Here is a 22,758-nt window from a genome sequence, read left to right on the forward strand (position 1 = left end):
AACGTGGCTGACGAAAAAGGAAATAATGAGTGCTAATAACGTAAGTAAAGGATATCCACCGAGCAAAGGTCAATTCAAAGGTCAAATTCGGACCAATTTGAACGCAAATCTGCTCCGAAAAGAAGTCACGCATCCTTGAACATTTATCGTTCGATTTTCCACGAAGATCGATTCAGTTTAAGTCAAAGTTATGCCATCTTTTAGATTTTTTGCTCGAACAAGGGATCTGATAAATAAAATAATAATAAGATCGTATTCGTATGTATTTTCATAAGAAAAATTCTTTTCATAAGGCGAATCCTTACACAGAACTAACGATAAATATAAAAATTTGTATCCTCGCTCGAATTCGATACGTAATAATTGTCTCTCGAAATCAGAAATTACTATACGTGATATTACAATACAATTAATCGTACATTGCTCGAAACGAGTAAAGAATACGAAGGTTCTACTTAATTGAAAAGAGCGAATCAACTAGCAGAGTTGAAACTTGTATCGTGCAGGTACGACAATACAGAAATAGTTTTATCTTACGTTCTCCGATTATTACCAGACATTTTCTGTCTGAAAATTTGTCCAAGAGTTTTGTCCAGAAAATTTGTTTAGGAGAATTTTGAGCCAACAATTCACCTGGATGATACGAGGAAGTGGCATCGGGTAACATTTAATCGTGTCTCTTAACCGGATGGTGGATTCCCCCATTTCCTTCCTGCGCGTTTACGTATGTAAATTTCAATAACAATGATTTATGGCGGCAATCATATCGAGAATCGAGTTTAATGAGCTCAAACATCAGAACGAGAAGTCTTAATGAGGTTTCGTTTGAGAAGATCTAATATCACGGGATAATCCTCGTTTCTTCTATTGCGTATTATTCTAATGCAGTGTTTCTCAACCGGCTTTTACTGCTGAACAAAGTGAACCCGTTGCAAAAAATTAAGAAACAATCGTCCACGGCTGCCCCGGATCCATCGAGTCGTACAATTTCAACGTTGAAGTATCACCGGGTAAACAATTATCCAGAAATCTGTACAGCCATAGATTTCTACTCTGGTATCAACCTCGACATCGAAGATTTGGAATCTTTCCTCTAATTGTTCCACTCACCCCGATAAAAGTCGTCCAAACTATCAGTATCGTTTCGTTCGGTTCTAAAGGATCGAACACCCATCAATCTTCACCGAAACGTTCGATAAAGTTATCCAAACGATGGAAATTATTTTCGATAGACTGCGCGAGCAAGAAAAGGAAAATTGTATCGATACACGGTTCCGAAATTGCGAGCGAAGCCAACGAGACGGTGATGTCTGCGCGAAAAGAAGATATTTAAGGTGATAACGGTATCGGTATCGGATCGAAATTACTGTCGTTTGGGAGACACTGTTTTAATGGTTTTCCGTTAAAGTACCCGCGTGGCAACTTTATCGTGTACGCGTCCCTTAAATTTACGACTCGCGCGAAGCATAAACATCCTGCCATTATGCGAGGTTCGTTCGAGTATCTCGCTGTCAGTATTCAGGCATTGTGTTCCCTTATCGAAAGGTATCTAATAAACTATCTAATTTCGCACGAACTTGACACTTTTTCTCGCAACGGAATATATTCTCTGCGCCATATGTACCTGTCTATTCAATTCCATTCTATCCTACTCGGTGTTTATATTAATTTCGAACACTTGGAGCAAGGAGAAAGATAAGACCGGGCGAAACAGTTCCCCCGAGCTCGTAAAATTAACAAAGTTACGGGCTCTGTGGTGTCAAAGGTAGATCGATCGATAATTAAACCGTCTTACCTGTAGAAAAAGAATATTGTTCGAAAATTTGTCTCGATTAGAATACTACTATTTCTCGTAGGTTGGAAAGCGAAGAAATGAACTTTTAATTTATACAGAATCGTGTGTCGAGATATTTAAAATTTGTTCATTTTTAGGTCCAACGTAGTACACCTTTTGGACGATAAAAGTTTGGACAATATATTACAATATATACGAAAATTTGTTAATCAGAAAATAGGTTTGTTTTGGAACGAGTTAGAGACTGTAAGAGTTTCTTTGCAAATTAATTCGAATTGAATTTTCGTATGGATTCAATTTTAATTTAGTTAGAAAACTAATTGAACGAATAAAGTTTGGTATAAGAAAAAGTAATTATTCTATTATCCACAAACGTCATTTTTACCCCCTCAAGTAGTATAAATACGGAAATCTCCACTGTATCGTAAGTGTGAAGTGTTCTATTATCCGAGCAGCTTAAGCGTCTATCGATCGGAGCGCGAAAGACTCTAACTTAATTACGTTTGCCAACATTGTATTTGTAAGTGTCTGCTTGATTTTGAACGCACAATTTCTCATTTTCTCTCGTTCGATTACCGTGCAGAATGATAATGGAAATTGACTGTATCTGTTCGTTCTTTATTAAGAAATACATTACACGAACGTCGACACCCATAATTTATCTGTACACGAATCTTCTAAAGGCTGAGGTACACGGACTTGACCTTCGCGATGGTTTCAATCTAATTTCAGAGCAAAGAATCGATGTGGTAACACCTAGCACAAAGAGACGCCGAAACTTGTTGCAACATTCACCGCTATACCTTAAACCGTTTCTGTTTCGTGAACAAATTGCTCAAGATAACAAGCTCTAACGATGCCACGGCGTGTGTGCCTTGTTCTGCACCTTCACAGGATACTCCAAAAGGTCTCGCTGAAATCTGATTGCCTTCCGCGCGTTAAAATTGCAATCGGCCGATCTCTCGCGTCAGGAACACAATACCAAACACAACCGTTGCGAAACGGAATTTCGATAGCTGTGAACCGTGACTCGTATCATCCTTTTTACCTTTCAACCCTATCTGCTTTCTCTTCTCTGTGTACGTGGTAACTATAGCTCTCCGAGCAAAACCGATTTTAAGCTGAATCCCAACTGTACGAATGTTGTTTGATTCCGTGAAAGTAAAATATCACTGCTGAAAGGGAACCTTTCGACGATGCAAGGAGAACGGTGTGTCTCGATATTAGTGCAATACAAAGTAAAATCACTTTGTCGAAGACTGGACGCTAATAAAACTCCATATTCCAAAATAAAATAGAAAAGAAGAAGGCGTACCTGTATGGTTCTATGGCAAGCTATATAACTCGATACGATATGAAAGAATTGATTCGTTGCTCCATTCGTTGGGGAGTATCCTAAAATGTAAAAGATGTTATTGTCAACGTGGCTGAAAATTGGCCAATTTCTAGTATTCTTCTTTATCTGGAATAAACGTTCTACTATAAATTTTACTTTGCGAAACATCGATCAACGTAAATACGCCCAAAGAGGGATCTGGAACTGTTTTGCGATACTTTTACTGGAATACAGTTAATTATTGGAAGAAACGTAGAAACGAGTACTTGGATACCCGGTTAAGAGCACCAAGGTTAAAAGAATCCGATTAAACATAACGGAAATTGAAGAATCTGAAAGATTCTTTGTATTCCTTTCTGCGATAATGAGGGAGACAGTGCACCTTGCATCCTTGATGCAAATTAAGTGGTATTATTGTCTGTAATCAACGACGAATCAACGCAGAAATCAATTGAAACCGGTTTGACCGGTACAGTGATTCGCGGAAATTAACGAAGGATGAAATTTTACATATTGAGGAACCTCTTAAAAGAAGTCACCCAACATCTCCGTAGCAGTGAACAGTCCGACTTCTAATCAAGTAGACACGAGTTTCCGTACGACCGAGAGAATGAGGAGCCTGAAGTGTATTTTGTTGATAATCGTATCGTCCGTGACACTGGATATTGTCTCAACAACGGGGACCACCGCAGTCAACACAATTTCTAAACCCGCAATACCATTATTTTTTAACCGACAAGCACTTCCGCCAGTTACAGTGTCTGCAGAATCGTCTACGACGACACTTCCTCTTTTCGATCCTTCAAACAGGTACATATATGTATATATATTTATATATATTGGGTTGTTCGAAGAGTGATTTCGTTTTCCAAAATGGAGAATATATAATTTAATGAAATGTTTGTACACTCTGAAAAAATCGTATTTCATTTTCACCAAAAAAAAAAAAAACCGAAATAACTTTCCGAACAACGTAATAGTATGTTTAGAATAGTACACCGCCTAAACACCCTGACAATAATCGTGTACGTATAAGTACCCTTTTCGCGACACTTTCAAATTTTAATTTAAACGTCCATGTATGTGTATGCTAGTTTATCTTCTTTTTTCACTCGAGAAGCTCAGTTTCGCGTAATGCAAACTCTTCTTCGACAGAAATAATTCATCCAACATCTGGAAAAAAATATTCCGAGTTCTCGATTGCTTGTATTAAAATAATTTATTTATTAGGATAATCGCGAGACCTCAGCCAATCAACATTCTTATCGGAGAGCTCAGACCCTGTCCCGAAAATGAAAAACTAGATAATAATGGAGAATGTCGGCCAGTAATAAAATTGGACAAGTAGAACACGCATCCTTCAGGATTGTCTACTAAGGTAGGTGAAAATAATAATATAACATACACAACAAGTGTAATACAAAACTAATAGTACTGTCAAAGACGCAAAAACATTGTTACAATTTATTTCACGAGTTTCTTCACGTGGTTTTTGGTGAAAATGAAACACGATTTTTTTAGAGTGTATAAACATTTTATTAAATTATATATTCTCCATTTTGAAAAACGAAATCACTTTCCGAACAACCTAATATAATATTATAAAGTTAAACACACCAGTTCCATACATTTGGGATATCTTTTACTTGAAGATTTTTTATGTGTTGTATTTTGTAACACTTGGTTTATTTCCGTATACAATAACAAAGTACAAAGTTGCAACTGCGATAGACGTTCATTGACTAACAATATGTAAAAATACTTTTAAAAATATTTTTCCAAAATGTATACACTCTAGGAAAATACTAAGGTAAGGGTTATCTTTAGACTTGAATTTAATCAGAGATGAGACAGCTAGTTCGAAGCTCGGATGAGTAATAAGATGAGGTGATGGATTTGGAGAAGAATTCTCGGTTGTTTAGGAAAGATAATTTACGATGAGATACTGTTATCGAAAACAAACGTTGGTATACTACAGTGTAGTCAAACGGAAGAACGTTTTAAGATTAATCATACTTCGAATAACAGTAGTGGATGACGTTCAAGCAGGTAGATGTTGAAGAGAAAATAGGTATACTTCTACCGTACGAAATACCCGGTTATGTGAACTTATTTCTCCCCCTTCGGTTCGTGTAAATCTCCCGCTCAATTTCGACCGAGACCGAACGAAGCCTGGGCGTCAGGTGAATAATATTTCTCTTTGGTCTTCCAACATACTCGCAGGGGATAAATTTTAAGGTTGCTGGATGATCAGCGTTTCGAAAGTAACACCGACAGAATGTTGAAGCATTAACGAGCAAACGATTCGCGAAGACGGGAGGATCTACGTGTGTGTAGAGTAACCGAGGCTAATTTGATCTTTGTAGGATGCGAATAAAATTTACTCGGTGCTCTATAGCCAGCGATACGTGTGTTACCCGGATCGTGGCCGTAAAGCAAGACCTCAACTCTGTCGAAGCACATGTTGCTGTACGGGATTCGACCTCGCGCTCGCTCGGTACTCCGGTCTTATGCAAATCGCTCGGGCACAACGTGCTGTGGAATGATGAGCGGCTGGGTAAGGTCATCGAGGAGGAAGGTTAGAGAACAGGATCGGATTCACCCTTTCGATCGAACCTGTCGGGGCAAACGTTTTTTAATAAGACCGCGGCAAGAATGTCTGCAGAGTCGATAGAAGTAATACGTATGTGTAATGAACTCCTTGGCGTGTATACGAGAGGAGATACCCTTATTTACTTTATTCGATACGTTGACATCTTTGTTTGACACTGTGTACGGTAGTTGATACCGGAGGATGCCAGAAAGAAGCTGAGAAGAAAAGTTGACCGATTTTTCATTCCATTTCTCGACTTACGGCCACTATTGTCCAGGGATACCGATTTTTTATTCCTCGTTGAGAAAATCGATTTGAAGAATCGATAGAAATCGAAAGTTGATCCTCTAGAAAATCAATCCGATTTTGTGTCGAGAAAATTGATTCACGAGGAAATTAATCGACGAAAGATCGGTATAAAGAATCGGTGTATCGATGTAAAACAATCCTTACTCTTGTTCAATGCTTGGTTAGGGCAATTGGATAATTTATTAAGGGCAATAAAGGAAAATTTACCGAATAATGAGTACCATTATAGTAATTTATCGATACTGTTAAAAATGTGAACACTAACGTAACTTCTCTCACAGTTGTTACCTCGATATCATCAGTCTTAATTAACGTAAGCGCGCGATGCTTGTTCTCTAATCGAAACCTTATTTACACTTATAGTATCTCCTTTTCCGTTTAACTTGCACCATTGAAGTACCTTAAACTGTTCTTACATTTTCTTCTTCTCAATGTCATCTCAACGTCCAATTTAGATGCCGGTGTACGTGTGTATATGCCGCTCCATCTTCTTTCATCGGTCAAGAAACTCAGTTTCGTACAATGCAAAATCTTTTCTGTCAAAATACGAACTCAATTGAAAGAAGTATCGTCTTTGGTTAACCCCAATTCATTAAACACTTACGATAAAATACTCGAAATTCTTAATTACGTTTATCGAAACAATTTATTCATTAGAATACCGAGTGTGCAACGAATACGTTTCATACGTCCATGAGAAGATAAGGCATTTACGATCGCGGTATATGCAAAAGAGGAGCAGCTTTGTCCGTGTGCTTAAGAAAGAAAATCGCCCGCGGTGCATCTTGCTAATTAGACGCGCGAGCTTAATGAATTCTCAACGGACCGTATAACCACTTAATTACGCGAAATTGGGTCGGAACGACTGTGATCCTCGCTGTATTTCGCACGGCGGAAGAGGAATGCGGCATGTCGTTAGAAGTGAGATTTACAAACGTGTTTAATTAAGATACAGCCTGATTAATAATACCGTAGCAAAGCGATTATCCAATAAGGCATAATCGTTGTGTAATTCTAGGACTCTGTTGCTACAATACGGTGGAGTGGAAGCATACATATGCATTATAAATAGATTTCCGAGCAACACTCTGTGAAACTCTCCTTGTTACTCTCGGCGAGCAATTTTGAAAAATATTACACGCCTACGCGAAACTTGAAAAATAATACTCGAGGTAACTTTGCACGGATATTTTCTAAAATGTACACATCGAGGAAATATAAAAAGACAGAGAATCAATGTTTTCGTAAACCGTCGTAAAGAATCGTAACCAATTTCTCTATGTTAATTTCTCGAACATTCTATTATATTAGCTCAATTTGTACCTATAATACCGAAGTGTCCTCCGTTCGTAGCTGTTGATTTTGTTGTCCATATCTCTGTCGTTGCTCCTGAAATATAAAATGATCAACGTCAGGAAAGTGAGCATTCTCTTGTCCAACCGTCTCCCTATTATAATGGAGGTTCTACTGTGTAACAGCGGATGTTGCACGACAATATTGTCCCCTTCAGCCGCAAAAGGGTTACTACATTTCACTACCCATCGATTCCTTCGTTTAGTATACTAGGTCAAGGATGCACACGACTTTCACAGAAGGCGTTCAGTTCTGATGCTAACAACATAACTAAGTGAACGCATATCGAGCTTTCGTTCGACCGTCGATCAACGTACCAACGTGTTAGAGTCTCGCTATTCATCGACTAACGATGTTTCATGTTCGTGTAACCACGCACAAAAAGAAGAAGACTTCGTCAAACTGATTGGAGTACTTTCACTTCCGCGTCCCCCCGCTCGGTTCGAAAATACGAATCCAGCGAACGATTTTCCATTGTAAAAAAAAAAGAAAACGATTTGGAACGTGACTCGAGGCGAAGAATCATTTCCAAATGATTAATTCGGAATTCTAACGTTAAAAACATGGAAATGCAAGGGTGAGAGATATATGTACAAAAATGTACAACTTGGGGAATCGAATTTTCGAACAATTATAGAGATTGGACCGAACATCGGGAACGAAAGACATTGTTCGAACTATTGAGAGCAAACGTTGTTTTCACCGAATGCCAAAACATTGAATTTCTGGAGAAAATTTCACGACGATTTCGAGCATATGCGTACACGTGGATATAAAAACCAGTAGAAACTTCTCAAAGTGTTTGTAGATCTAAAAACTGGCAGAACGTTTTAGAGCTGCCTCTTGATCATTTTTCAGGCGAAACATTGCCCATCGAAAGTACACTGAGACGAAAATTAGTTCCCGAAGTGAATGAGAAACAAGAGACGGACCTTCAATTTCGCAACGATCCGATTTACGAATGCGCGAGGACTTTAAAAAGTCCCGCGACTCGCTCGATGGTCAACAATAAAAGTTCCACCGCAATAAAAGTCGGTCCACAGCGGGCAGATACGGTTGTGTGGCAACCGTATGATGTTCGTCAGTTTGTCGTCACTATATCCTTGTCGGTCGTGGTTACTGGACGATTATAACTCGTTTAAAGGACAGCCACGTGTACGAGAGCAATGTGAAAGCGGCGTTGAAATTGCCACAGCTCTCGGGACGAGAGTCATAGGCCACCCTGTACCCTTATTCGGTACCAAAACGGTTCCATTTGTCGCGTTTCTCGACCACGAGAGTTTCGATGAACCTTGAAGAACGAAATTCTCCGTCGAGAAACGAATCGAAAACGTGGAACGAAGTTTTCGAACCGCGAAGTTTCATTTGGGAGAAAAATCGAGTCGAAAAAGAAAAAATGGCGTACGCGCGCCATTTTCTCTCTTCGAGAAAACGGTTCTCTTTTTGTTTATTCTTTCGCGTGGAAACACCGCGTTCGCGGAACATCTTGCATGGTAACAGACACTCGGGGTAGAAATTGTCGAAAGATATTTAACGTATCGTTGTTAAACAAACGTATCCGTATCTGCGTTTTATTGTATAGAAAACGATTAGGATCGAGACAATGGCCATCTTCGACCGTTCTCTTATTATCGGTCTCTCCCCAATCTAACGATTCATGTGATTCGACATCGGCGATACTTAAAGGTAACTCCTTCCGTGACATTAAAAAGGCACTCCCAGGCTGTTGTTGCATCGGTCCCTTTGCTCGTTGTTTCACACGCTAACGTCGGATGTAGAAACAGTACCGGCAACGCCATTTCATTTGCGCGCGCAGCTCAATAAACGATCTTCCTGTCGTCTCTCGCGAACGAACACCACTGAAATTGAAACTTTTTAATCACTAGAGGCTTAGTTTTAATGTATATAAAAATTAGGTTTAGTTTTAATATATATATATATATATATTTTTTTATGTATAATACGTGAAAGAGAACTCCTCCATATATATGTATATACACTAGATTGTTCAATAAGTTTCGTTTAAAGCACGCTTCTTCGAGTCACGACCATTATAAAATTCTTCGTAACTCTTGTTTGAAGAATGACCTTATTTAAAAAACGAACGATGTTCATTAGAACTTATTTATTAATTTTGAAAACAGTACTTTGGACCCACCCTAATTCGATACATCTTTATTATTTCCAGTGTTCACAGGCCAATCCAATTGTGACCACAGGTCTACAAACCAATTCACAAGTATGTGTATTCTTTATGAAGTAATCTTATTTGAAATTTTCCAGATTCGGTCTTAACCATCTAATTTTTATTTATTTATCTTTCAGAGACGAATGTAACAAGCATCGCAAAGTATTGTTTTCATCGTCAGAAATGAAGATACAGTGGAAAGAATATATGTATGTATAATACATACACGTAGGAGGCACAATTTAAATTTATATGTATATTCAGCTAGATTTTATAATCCAAGAGATATAAATAAATTACTTGGAGCAATTCATTTTTTATTATTGTAAATGTTAGCGATTGAAAGTTAATCAACTGAAAAGTAATATTTAATTCGTTAATGTTTAACAAAGAATCATTGATTTTCTTAAGTTCAAACGTACCTACATACCTACACCTAATTTAAATAATTTCTAAGACAGATGAATTACTTCGTGTCAAATTAAACTAGCAATGTTTTGCGTCATTACGTTTTAAATTCATTTATTGTATATCTTATTTCATAGTCAAATATTTATTGCTCGCAAAAAGATATCCTTAGTTGAAAAAGTAATAAAATTGAATAGTAAGGTAAACAATAAGAACTGTATTTGTACTCGAGGTGTCGTCAATTAGTAACGAAGGATTTGAAACATTTCCAAAGATTCAGTTTTTTGTTAAGACATTTCAAATTCTATACAGAAATATCTGCTAAATATTGTACAATATATTATGCTGTATAAAGATATAGCAATAGAAAAAATATAATCTACGAATAATCCCATTTAAGTCCTTGTAACGGCATCTAGCGACGAAGTGCCAAAACCGTTCGTCTCGCGAAACTGCTTTATGCACCGTTGCTCTTTATACGCCACTCTAGCGGCGAAAGACCATAAACGTTATTACAAAAATGCGTTTTAGACTAGAGGCGACATCTAGCAGCGATACCGCACAACTTCGAGGAACCATCCAACTTGTCGATATTTCTCGAAGCAAAATAAATCCCGATGCAGGGCGAAAATAAAGATTGATCTCACATTATCTTACGTTTTGTATATAGGTATGTATCTATGCAAAAATATTAACAGTATTATCTTACGATCATGCACATATACGCATATTGTTCAGTTTCTAATTGTAAAACGTCATTATTGTATTTTTTCGTCTAGTTTTAAGATACATTTGAGGTTTCGGTTTCCAATTCGTGGTACTTCCGATGTTTCCATACAGTGTAATATTCCGTTCTCGAAATTTCAAGCGACTCGTTTTCAAACGTAATGTTTGTAAACGTCCTGTTCTCAAGATTTTGAGAACGGTTGCCTGAAAAAACCCCGTTCAACGTGACTGAAAAACCCTCTTCGTCAAGGTCGATCACGCAAGAAATTAAAAATATTCCATCGAACATTCGCGAAACCGTTTGAAGTTGATAACTCTTGCCGGCTTTGCCCTGACGTTTCGAAGTACCGAAATGTGTGCGGTATTTCATAGAAATGAAAACTGATCCAGAAGATAACAAGCGGACCGTTAGCATAAACAGATTGTCGAGCGACACGCAAAGAAAATACTGCGTCACGTTGATTGCACGTGTGTGCGCAGATTATCCCATAGCAGTCAGGTAATTACAAATAACAAGGGTTTTGTTTTTATTAGAAATGAATTTTATTTTTAAATATTATCGACGTTGGTTATTCTAATTTATAAACGATTAGTTTATCTATTGGCGGCTAGTTATTAAAGCCGTCAAAGACTCGAGCAAACTTTATGGTTTGCCGCCGTCATGCTGTCTCGCTCAATCGCATTCTGTCACACTTGCCGCGGCAACTGCAAAAGCAGCGGAAGAATAGCGAGACTAGTTGCAACAAAACACGAAAAACGACTTACAACGAGACTATGGTGTAAACAAACAAAATGAATAGAAATGCGTGAGATTATCACCGTAATTGAAGACGCTTAGCCAGTACCCTGGACACAGCGCGACAATTTCACGTGGTCTGTATTCCACGTGGTGGTTACTAAATGCGTTTTCTGATTTACTTCCTTCTACTTCTTTCTCTGTGTGTAGTGGCGAGGGAAATTTAACGTTACGTCGCAACGTAGGATGAATTAGCACCAATGGCACTGGATTGGACATACATTGTTGCTTTCTAAGTATAATAATAACAGGATAGAGAAGAGGAACGTACCTCTGTTGTTACGGTTTGTTCAGTTGTTTCTCTGACATCATCTGAGAAGGTTCCTGTAAGGGAAAATGTCGAAAAACAATAAAGGAAAAAACGCGTTTTACTTCTTCATGCTTGATTGGAAAATAAAACAAGAAAAAATAGGAAAAACATTTCCAGGAGGTCTTCACGATGTTATGAAAGATCCGCAGTGTAATGAAAATTGGAAGGTTAAATTTCAAATTTTAAACATTTTTTACATTTTTTATAAAAAAAATTGTCTAATGTAAATATATTTTATAATTGATTATAGAGTCTCTCCTCGCAAGAAAGGGGGCTTTACGTAGCTAAAGCAAAAAAAAGTAAGATTGAAAATCAAAAAACAGCACATAAAAAAACAACAATTGGTGAAAACATAGAAGAGATTATGGCAAATGAGAAAAAGGAACAAGAATTTCAACAAAATATGTCGCAGTATATAGATTCTATAATTTCACTTGGTATCCAGCATAAAAGTAAGTCACATGTTACACCTATGTGTAAAATGTAATTGTTAATTAAATTATACTTGACAAAAATAAATCCTTAATGCTCTTATTTTAATATTATATTGTTGTAAATGGTAAATCAGAATTTCTTAAAAAGAACATAGTTATGAATAATAACTTCTTCACTAATTACAAATACATAATAAGTCGTATCATTATTTGTTACAGACTTAGAAAAGTTAAAGTTCATATTCATACATGTGAATTGGTTTTATAAAAGAGAAATTGGGATTAATAAATATGACTTTTGTCCTGCTGAATTTGCAGTGGCAGAGTTTAGTTTAGGTAATGGAATTGAAAATGTATATAGTGAAATCATCAATGCAAATATTCCCTTGGGATGGAAAAGGGATGCAATTGAGACCAGTCAAGAATCACATAAAATAAATATAAATATGTCAGATGGGCAGAGTGATTTTGCATTTATGTACAATAAATTTGTTGAAATTCTAAAATCCAACATGAGTGGAAATAAGTTCCCTCCCCTGTTTACCACAAAGGATGTAACTCTTGCTGTTGAATCATTATTGAATAGAATGACTGAAGCTACCAGTAAGTACGGATATAGGTTGACAAAAAAAAAGGTTTATTTCTAAAATGATCATTTATTTATCTTTTGATTGAATATTGTAATATGATTTTATGTAATATTTTACATAAAATTGTAGAAACGTCAACGAATGTTTAAAATATTTCTAATATGTAATTACGTTTCAGATACCAGTATGAATGACTTTGTAATATATTCGCTAGAAAATCTTTTTGGGGTACTACGAAATGTTGCTGCACAGAATGTAAATGATTATAGTATACCCCTTGTAGTTGCAGAAAATGAATTTAGAAAAGATTTTTTTTCTTCTGTATGTAATCTTGGATGTGCGGTAAGAATAGAAATATTATTTTCATTGATAAAAAGTATAACTAATAAGCATGGTAAAAGTGCTCTTAAATCAAATTGAATTTGCTACATACTAGTCAGTAGGCTCTTTAAAGAAAACGCAATTATAAATGTAATTCTAAATAATTACCGAAAACAGCAACATCATTTAATTTGAAATACAATCATTAAATATCAATAACAAAATCTATAAGTATGGCACAAACGATGTACCAAATTTAATAAGTTACTGTGAAATCAAATTACATTTCTATGAGTATGCAAATGCTACCATAAATATAGCTTGCAATAGTTAAGCGATTAATAACTTGCAGTAATTCTTAATGCAATTATTTAAGAATTCGCATTTATCAAAATAATAAATTAATTTCACTCACTCAGTTAATATATATTAGTTAAAATATTTAGGATTGCATATAACAACTATTTTTTGTATATCAAACGGTAAGAAATATTGGTGTTTAACTTTTTTAGCCATAACAAAATATTAAAACTGTAAAAGTACAAACATGATCACTCAATAATTTGTCATTTATTAAATAAAGTATGAGTTACACTTTACACTGTAACAACTTTAGTAGTAGGGATACCGGGTTGGTACTTTGCAGAGAGGATTTTCTTTGAGAGGCCTACACACTAATATGTACCAAATTGAATTTGGTTTAAGGATACTTTTACTATGCTTATTTGGCTGTACCACTTTTCAACAATGTGAAAATAGAAACGAAAGTAATATGTAAATTAATGCTTTTTCCTGTATAGTATCATAACAATATAGACAACTCATCACAGTTCTGTAGTATGTCCATAGTAAAACGATGGGGCTTCACAGTATGCGATTATTGTTGTGAATTTTTAAATATACCAATGGTTGAAGGTGTTCATTACCCTATGTCTCAGTTACCTTTTAATTGTACTGATAAAGATAGTATTGATTACCAAATGAACAAATTCAGTATTACTAATAAGGCTCAAACAATCTCGATGACTGGTGTAAGTAACAGTAAATTATAATACATTCTGATAAAATGTTATTACATAGAAAAAAATTACTTTATAATTTTTATATGTCGAAATACTTAATGAAGCAAGGTAGTACGGTTGACGGTATGACCTTTTTAAATAGAATCTAAACTGTTTATCACAAATTTAAGCTTTTCTTATCGATTATTACAAATAGGTAAGTGAAAATCACCGAAAAAATGTCTCCGAACGAACATATAAAGACGAGCAACGTCGTCGTGAGAACAGTAAAGCATTGGAAATAATTGATCACAGTAAAATTAATTCTGTACGTACTAATACTGTACTTCCAGATTTAGTTATAAAGCATTATAATCTAATTGAAATTCATTTTCCTTTTACATTTTTAGTTACTTTGTAACTTGCCTGTACGGCCATTGCGAACTCCTAGAACCACTCGTAAATATACTCTTATATTATTATGTATGCATCTGTAGATAATGTAACATGTAATTTTCATAAATATTATTGTATATTGTTTTAGCACGAGTTTTGTGCGAAGATGTAAACAATTCTAATTTCGTCAACAACATGCCATCATGCAGTACCTTGAAAGATGCAGATTTTCCACCACTTGGTAAGTTATCAATTCTACAATTTGAAATGTTTATCCATACATTTTTACGAAAGGAACAAACCTTCGTCGCGAGTCAGACTTGTATTGCAATGCTGCCAGAATTGACTCAATAATAAAATTTTAAATAAATTGTTTATTTCTAATTTATATAAATGTATTTAAAATTATAAATAATTTGTAACATTTTTAAATGAATATTTGAGTAATACAAATTAATTTTAGGGGGCCATTCTTCTTCTACAACATATTATGCATTATACTGTAAATTTTAACTTAATATATACTATATACTATTTATTTGTGTTTTATAAAGGAGGAAGAGGAACATACCTAAGAAAAGCTGAAACTAAACTTCCCTTAAAAAAAGGTATTATGTTAAACCATGTTAAATTTAACATTTTTTAAATTCTATGGTCTTATTTATTTGGGCATTTGTTTAAACAATGTCCAATTTAATATGGATAATTCAATATGTTATTGCTTTTTTATACTAATAAATATTATATTTTTATATAGGGCGTGGAGAATGCTAAGTGTGGAAAAGTATGTGGTACCTATTGTGATACTGTTAGGGGGTTACATGGTAATCAATATTTTTTTATGCTTTAGATATATTTATTATTATTATTTTAAGTTAATATACGACCACGATTTTATTTTATAAATCAGAATATTATATTAGTTTTTAATATAAAATTTGTGCCTTTGTTGAAGTTCAAATTATTTCTTCTTTTTACAACCATTTATTCTACAAAATCGATCATTTGTGCATTTCGTGTCTATCATATGACAAACAGCAAAATGATTTTGCTTTCAAATAACCTAGTCAACAAGTGCGAGTGTTACAAAGCATCCAGTGCCAATCTAGCCATGATCTACGATCATAAATATAATCATTTAATAAAATAAGCATGGATGTTTATTAAACACAAGCAGGCAGCTTAACGAACCTATATTCTGTAATGCAATAGCCGAAGTAACCAATACATTTCTATCCTCGGCAATAGTTTTGTCCCTACATATTTTACATAATTCTTCATACTTTTTACCGCAAATAAGTCATTTTCATTTATGCATCCAAAATCTTTCGGTTTTGCTTTAAACCTCCCTTCGCTTCATTTGACTAAACTTGAGATTAACATTACAACAATAACTATTCAACAGTAATCTGTTACGACAAACAATTTAAAATCGATGCAACTAGACACGACCCGGCTATGTAATAGGTTCAAGTAGGAATATTACCATTGTGAAAAAGTTATGAAAATTCAACACAATAATCACTATATGTAGGCTAAGTTAGGTCCCCTATACTTTATCTGTGGCAATAATCAAAATACTACTAATAAATACAGTGAATCATGTACGAAACAAATATCTGTAAAAAAACATGGATGCCTTATTGAAAATGGAAAGAAGGATGCTGTTTGTGGATTACTCCCAAACTTTTAAAAGCAAAGTTTTGACCTTACACAGAACACCTCTTGTAAAAAGAAAAAAGAAATAATGCTAATAAAAATAAACGAAATAAACTTATTTACTCTTGTTTACACGAGATTACTATAAAAACCAGTATTGTAAGCGATTTGATAAAATATTAATGAAATAATTACCCGGAATGTAAACTTTTCATATTTAATTTAATTTTGACCATACTTGCATACCTATGTGTATGTAGTAAAAATAATATTAAAATTATATGCAATGTCTTTAAAAAGTTGAATCGGTACCATTAAATAGAACGGATAATTTTGCTTCAGATACAAATATCATAAAATATATAAAAGTTATGTTTATTTAAAATCCAGAGCTCCATTGCACTATTCTATATAAAGAATACTTATATCAGTAATATCTGTAAAGTCCAAATACTCCTTATATCGTAATAAAGTAGAGTATATTCACTACATGTATTCAGTATAATTATAAAGTTAATATTTTAAGTTTTATATGGAACTAGTTGAAAATTAAGTGCGTTTCGATCTACTTTCATTTGTCCATGCGGGACTGTGTGGACTGGTTGGGAGCTTCGTTGAATTTAAAACAATTAATGGTTTGTATATTGGTATTGGTCTGGCTTTCACTTTTGCCAATTTTCGCAACTCAGCTTTATTCAATTTTTCTTCCAACAATCTCATCTTTTCCTGCTCTTGTCACCTTGCTTCTTGTTCTTGCTCTCTTTTTTTATTATTTTCGTTAAATTCGTTTCGCGCCCTCGCTCTTTTGTCCGTGTTTAATTCAAATTTTGTCATAACAGACTTTCTATGAGTCATTTTTCCTTTTCCATTCTCATCATCTACACTGTTTTGAATGCTTTTTGACTGTTTTTCATTCACTTTATTGTTAACTATATGTTGTTTTGATTGTTTTTTCTTTGTAACAGTTGTAGTATTGAGACTGATATTTGGTTGTTTATTCTCTTGATCATTGTAACTTTTAGTTTGTCTTAGGAAAACGTCCATAGAGATATTTTTTACATTTTTCTTGCTTTGTACATTTTCTTTAGGTAAATAAGGTACTAATACAGATTTTCTTGCAACTTCATTAGACATACTTACACTTGTTTTCTTGTTTTGTATATTTCCTTTAGATGAACCTTGTACCATTACTGGTTTAAAACTTGGTATGGGATTGGCATGAAAGACTCTCTTTTTTTTATCATTTTCTTGTATCTGTTTAACAAGTTCTTCTTTCTTTTTAGCAAAACACTTGTCTCTTTCTGCAAAACTAAATGGACATGAAACCACTGTTCGTTTTTTCATACTTTGTTCTTTAACTGGATTTGATGATTTTAAAAACTTTGGTGCAGGTTTTGCATGAAACTCAACCTTGGTTTTATTGTTCTCTTGAACCTGTAAATTCTCTAATTTTTCCTTTTTTCTCATTTGGAACTCCTTATTACGTGCTGCAAAACTAGACAATGAGACATTCTCCACTGATTTTACATTAATATTGGTAGTCTTGATAGAACGAACATTTTTATGTTTTTGTTCCTTGTCATTCAACGCATGTGGTGTATTTTTTTGTAAAGTTGATATATGATGTGTTTTCTTTGGCTGAGTCAAATGAAATTCCTCTGTAATCGTAACTGGCTTTTTTGCAACTTTTGTTAATGAGGATGGACCTTTCAAGGTATTGAGTGGTACAGGGTTTGCTTTCATCTGATGTTTCTTCATTTCTTCAACTTGTAAGATTTCGCGTTCTTCTTCACTTAAAATATTAGTGCATCGTGCTCGTTGCTTGCTTCTCAATGCGGGAGAAATTGGATGAGTCAGTTTTAATGGAGATTGTTTTAATTTCATCAAACAACCTGGTTTTAAATCTTTTTTATTAGTGGTACGAAATCGTTGTGGAGTTCTATTTTGGAATTTGAAAACTGCCTCTGCCATACTTATAAATTGGTTTGAACATCTACGGTATTTCACCAAACTTTGTCTACGATATTGACATGCAAGAACTTTAGGCTGTGACTGTTTACTTTTAAACATTTCAGACCGTCTTTGTTGAGCTAAAACAATTTTGTAAGATGATCTCTTCTTAGCGTAACCACTTTTAACATATTCAGAAGAATAATCGATTTTTGACTTTACTATTGGATCATTTGTGGCCTTGGTCAAAGCGATTTGTTCATTAACATTCTTTCCAACACTACTAGGTATTTGGCTACATTCTAAAGAAGACCTATCAAGATCATTATTCTTTATTTCCAACATGTGAATGTTTTTTCTGCTTTTCTCAGATGTAGCTGCTTTAAACTTATATGACGGTTTTGGCATCTTAAATGCAGAAGTTTCTTCAGTTGCCCACACGTTCCATGCACAATAAAGTTTGTTAGATTTTTCATCCAGCTTCAAACTTCCCATAGCTTCGCTTATATGGTTTTCATTTTTTACCTGTTTTGTAGAATGTTTCTTATTATCACATGGTATAAAATATGCTATATTATCTTTAGTATTTTGCAAAGGTTCTAAGCTATCATCAAAATTTGTCTCTCTAATCGATGATTCTTTGATGCTTTTTTTCTTGCATTCTGTAGGTGAAGCTGACTTTAAATTGAATTTAAAATCTGCCAATGGTCTGTGCACTTCATGGTCTATCTCAAAATAACTATCAGAAGACAATTGTGGACTACGCGTAAAATCTAGCCATTGCGGAGCGCAATAGTTATCCATCATTGAAAAGTGATTAATCAGTTGACGAAATTATTAAGAAATTACAGCAAACTTTCATAAACTGGATAATAGTCCAACATAATCTGAAAAGAAAAATAATTGTAAACAGAATTAGAAATACTATTTACTTTGTATACGGCAGAATTTATATGCACCTTAAAAATATATCTGTAATAATTAAAAAATTATGTCCACTTCGCACTTTCTTGTTACCAATAGTTTGTTCGTTTAATAATTATGTCCCGTTTCATCCGTAGGAGAAGCCTATTCTTGTCAAGGAATCGTGTTTGACTTAACATTTACTCTTCGAAGACGGAAAAATCTTGTAATCGCTTAATGTATCTACTGCATATACGTTGGCGAATTTAAGTTTGAAATTTATGAAGCGTTTATTCGATTGGATGGAGAAACTGTGAGCATTCGATGGAAACAAAATATCACCAGATATCCTATGGCCACATAAATAATATTAAAATTAAATATAAAAATAAAATAATACAAATCAAAAATATATAATATTTAATTAATATTTTATTACTGATGAAATTTACAGTTACTTCGAATAAAACTGACGTAATAAATAAAATTCAATTAAATTAACGCACGGAAGTTCAGAAGTTCAGAAGTAGAGGGAGCCATTCTATGTATGACTTAAGGTCCGCTTTTACGTGGTACAAAATCGCATTTTTTATTATAGAAACCTTAATGATCACGTTAAAATATATTCAAATCATATCACTTAATACTGTGATGTGACTACTGGCAAATCTCATGATAAAAGTATCAAACCATAACTTGATGTGTCAAATGAACACGCAACTTTCTGATCTTACACCAATTGCAGTTGAGAATAGAGTTTGTTATTTCCAATTAAGGTTCTCTATATAGGTTTATTTAATGAAAGGATATCTAGTGATATTTTGTTTTCATCGAATGCTTACAGTTTCTCCAGCCAATCAAATAAACGCTAAATAAATTTCAAACTCAAATTCGCCAACGTATATGCAGTAGATACATTAAGCGATTACAAGATTTTTCCGTCTTCGAAGAGTAAATGTTAAGTCAAACACGATTCCTTGACAAGAATAGGCTTCTCCTACGGATGAAACGGGACATAATTATTAAACGAACAAACTATTGGTAACAAGAAAGTGCGAAGTGGACATAATTTTTTAATTATTACAGATATATTTTTAAGGTGCATATAAATTCTGCCGTATACAAAGTAAATAGTATTTCTAATTCTGTTTACAATTATTTTTCTTTTCAGATTATGTTGGACTATTATCCAGTTTATGAAAGTTTGCTGTAATTTCTTAATAATTTCGTCAACTGATTAATCACTTTTCAATGATGGATAACTATTGCGCTCCGCAATGGCTAGATTTTACGCGTAGTCCACAATTGTCTTCTGATAGTTATTTTGAGATAGACCATGAAGTGCACAGACCATTGGCAGATTTTAAATTCAATTTAAAGTCAGCTTCACCTACAGAATGCAAGAAAAAAAGCATCAAAGAATCATCGATTAGAGAGACAAATTTTGATGATAGCTTAGAACCTTTGCAAAATACTAAAGATAATATAGCATATTTTATACCATGTGATAATAAGAAACATTCTACAAAACAGGTAAAAAATGAAAACCATATAAGCGAAGCTATGGGAAGTTTGAAGCTGGATGAAAAATCTAACAAACTTTATTGTGCATGGAACGTGTGGGCAACTGAAGAAACTTCTGCATTTAAGATGCCAAAACCGTCATATAAGTTTAAAGCAGCTACATCTGAGAAAAGCAGAAAAAACATTCACATGTTGGAAATAAAGAATAATGATCTTGATAGGTCTTCTTTAGAATGTAGCCAAATACCTAGTAGTGTTGGAAAGAATGTTAATGAACAAATCGCTTTGACCAAGGCCACAAATGATCCAATAGTAAAGTCAAAAATCGATTATTCTTCTGAATATGTTAAAAGTGGTTACGCTAAGAAGAGATCATCTTACAAAATTGTTTTAGCTCAACAAAGACGGTCTGAAATGTTTAAAAGTAAACAGTCACAGCCTAAAGTTCTTGCATGTCAATATCGTAGACAAAGTTTGGTGAAATACCGTAGATGTTCAAACCAATTTATAAGTATGGCAGAGGCAGTTTTCAAATTCCAAAATAGAACTCCACAACGATTTCGTACCACTAATAAAAAAGATTTAAAACCAGGTTGTTTGATGAAATTAAAACAATCTCCATTAAAACTGACTCATCCAATTTCTCCCGCATTGAGAAGCAAGCAACGAGCACGATGCACTAATATTTTAAGTGAAGAAGAACGCGAAATCTTACAAGTTGAAGAAATGAAGAAACATCAGATGAAAGCAAACCCTGTACCACTCAATACCTTGAAAGGTCCATCCTCATTAACAAAAGTTGCAAAAAAGCCAGTTACGATTACAGAGGAATTTCATTTGACTCAGCCAAAGAAAACACATCATATATCAACTTTACAAAAAAATACACCACATGCGTTGAATGACAAGGAACAAAAACATAAAAATGTTCGTTCTATCAAGACTACCAATATTAATGTAAAATCAGTGGAGAATGTCTCATTGTCTAGTTTTGCAGCACGTAATAAGGAGTTCCAAATGAGAAAAAAGGAAAAATTAGAGAATTTACAGGTTCAAGAGAACAATAAAACCAAGGTTGAGTTTCATGCAAAACCTGCACCAAAGTTTTTAAAATCATCAAATCCAGTTAAAGAACAAAGTATGAAAAAACGAACAGTGGTTTCATGTCCATTTAGTTTTGCAGAAAGAGACAAGTGTTTTGCTAAAAAGAAAGAAGAACTTGTTAAACAGATACAAGAAAATGATAAAAAAAAGAGAGTCTTTCATGCCAATCCCATACCAAGTTTTAAACCAGTAATGGTACAAGGTTCATCTAAAGGAAATATACAAAACAAGAAAACAAGTGTAAGTATGTCTAATGAAATTGCAAGAAAATCTGTATTAGTACCTTATTTACCTAAAGAAAATGTACAAAGCAAGAAAAATGTAAAAAATATCTCTATGGACGTTTTCCTAAGACAAACTAAAAGTTACAATGATCAAGAGAATAAACAACCAAATATCAGTCTCAATACTACAACTGTTACAAAGAAAAAACAATCAAAACAACATATAGTTAACAATAAAGTGAATGAAAAACAGTCAAAAAGCATTCAAAACAGTGTAGATGATAAGAATGGAAAAGGAAAAATGACTCATAGAAAGTCTGTTATGACAAAATTTGAATTAAACACGGACAAAAGAGCGAGGGCGCGAAACGAATTTAACGAAAATAATAAAAAAAGAGAGCAAGAACAAGAAGCAAGGTGACAAGAGCAGGAAAAGATGAGATTGTTGGGAGAAAAATTGAATAAAGCTGAGTTGCGAAAATTGGCAAAAGTGAAAGCCAGACCAATACCAATATACAAACCATTAATTGTTTTAAATTCAACGAAGCTCCCAACCAGTCCACACAGTCCCGCATGGACAAATGAAAGTAGATCGAAACGCACTTAATTTTCAACTAGTTCCATATAAAACTTAAAATATTAACTTTATAATTATACTGAATACATGTAGTGAATATACTCTACTTTATTACGATATAAGGAGTATTTGGACTTTACAGATATTACTGATATAAGTATTCTTTATATAGAGTAGTGCAATGAAGCTCTGGATTTTAAATAAACATAACTTTTATATATTTTATGATATTTGTATCTGAAGCAAAATTATCCGTTCTAT

General features: G+C 34.1%; 4 protein-coding genes across 10 annotated transcripts; 3 read left to right on the forward strand and 1 right to left on the reverse strand.

The window, feature by feature from the left end:
- Window positions 1-3,495: 3,495 nt before the first annotated feature.
- On the forward strand, window positions 3,496-9,883 carry LOC143153035 (uncharacterized). The gene is made up of 6 exons (XM_076323783.1): window positions 3,496-3,507; window positions 3,576-3,605; window positions 3,664-3,941; window positions 4,362-4,509; window positions 9,575-9,625; window positions 9,712-9,883. The coding sequence occupies exons 1-4, from the start codon at window positions 3,496-3,498 to the stop codon at window positions 4,477-4,479; spliced, it is 438 nt and encodes a 145-aa protein (XP_076179898.1). The 3' UTR covers window positions 4,480-4,509; window positions 9,575-9,625; window positions 9,712-9,883.
- A 652-nt stretch (window positions 9,884-10,535) lies between these two features.
- On the forward strand, window positions 10,536-19,122 carry LOC143153450 (protein maelstrom 1-like). 7 transcript variants are annotated; one of them, XR_012993824.1, is made up of 14 exons: window positions 10,547-10,652; window positions 10,762-11,207; window positions 11,302-11,581; window positions 11,655-11,981; window positions 12,065-12,266; window positions 12,468-12,851; window positions 13,017-13,180; window positions 13,960-14,190; window positions 14,378-14,488; window positions 14,571-14,619; window positions 14,705-14,797; window positions 15,111-15,164; window positions 15,314-15,380; window positions 18,834-19,122. XR_012993824.1 is itself a non-coding variant. In XM_076324693.1 (13 exons), exons 4-13 carry the CDS (start codon window positions 11,841-11,843, stop codon window positions 15,328-15,330), a joined length of 1,446 nt encoding a protein of 481 aa, XP_076180808.1. In that variant the 5' UTR covers window positions 10,536-10,652; window positions 10,959-11,207; window positions 11,302-11,581; window positions 11,655-11,840; the 3' UTR covers window positions 15,331-15,517. The 7 variants fall into 7 exon arrangements, 6 of the variants coding, with proteins under 6 accessions (XP_076180808.1, XP_076180804.1, XP_076180807.1 ...); XM_076324693.1 differs by lacking the exon at window positions 18,834-19,122 and having other exon boundaries at window positions 10,536-10,652; window positions 10,959-11,207; window positions 15,314-15,517; XM_076324689.1 differs by lacking the exon at window positions 18,834-19,122 and having other exon boundaries at window positions 15,314-15,517.
- On the reverse strand, window positions 16,544-19,848 carry LOC143153444 (uncharacterized). The gene is made up of 3 exons (XM_076324677.1): window positions 19,575-19,848; window positions 19,125-19,418; window positions 16,544-19,052 (listed from the first exon to the last, which is right to left on the reverse strand). Exon 3 carries the CDS (start codon window positions 18,970-18,972, stop codon window positions 16,951-16,953), a length of 2,022 nt encoding a protein of 673 aa, XP_076180792.1. The 5' UTR covers window positions 18,973-19,052; window positions 19,125-19,418; window positions 19,575-19,848; the 3' UTR covers window positions 16,544-16,950.
- Window positions 19,849-19,966: 118 nt separating this feature from the next.
- Window positions 19,967-22,738, forward strand: LOC143153446 (uncharacterized). The gene is made up of 2 exons (XM_076324678.1): window positions 19,967-20,167; window positions 20,240-22,738. The coding sequence occupies exon 2, from the start codon at window positions 20,320-20,322 to the stop codon at window positions 22,339-22,341; it is 2,022 nt and encodes a 673-aa protein (XP_076180793.1). The 5' UTR covers window positions 19,967-20,167; window positions 20,240-20,319; the 3' UTR covers window positions 22,342-22,738.
- Window positions 22,739-22,758: the final 20 nt, after the last annotated feature.

The sequence above is a fragment of the Ptiloglossa arizonensis genome, chromosome 12, assembly GCF_051014685.1.
Source record: "Ptiloglossa arizonensis isolate GNS036 chromosome 12, iyPtiAriz1_principal, whole genome shotgun sequence".
NCBI lineage: Eukaryota > Metazoa > Arthropoda > Insecta > Hymenoptera > Colletidae > Ptiloglossa > Ptiloglossa arizonensis.

Coding starts and splice junctions, on each gene's coding strand:
- LOC143153035 (XM_076323783.1), top strand. Junction 3,606..3,663: donor AAACCGGTTTGACCGGTACA/GTGATTCGCGGA, acceptor ACCTCTTAAAAG/AAGTCACCCAACATCTCCGT. Junction 3,942..4,361: donor CTTTTCGATCCTTCAAACAG/GTACATATATGT, acceptor TTTATTTATTAG/GATAATCGCGAGACCTCAGC.
- LOC143153450 (XM_076324693.1), top strand. CDS start 11,841: ATGTCGAAAAACAATAAAGGAAAAAACGCGTTTTACTTCTTCATGCTT. Junction 14,489..14,570: donor ATCACAGTAAAATTAATTCT/GTACGTACTAAT, acceptor TTACATTTTTAG/TTACTTTGTAACTTGCCTGT. Junction 14,620..14,704: donor GCGAACTCCTAGAACCACTC/GTAAATATACTC, acceptor ATATTGTTTTAG/CACGAGTTTTGTGCGAAGAT.
- LOC143153444 (XM_076324677.1), bottom strand. CDS start 18,972: ATGATGGATAACTATTGCGCTCCGCAATGGCTAGATTTTACGCGTAGT.
- LOC143153446 (XM_076324678.1), top strand. CDS start 20,320: ATGATGGATAACTATTGCGCTCCGCAATGGCTAGATTTTACGCGTAGT.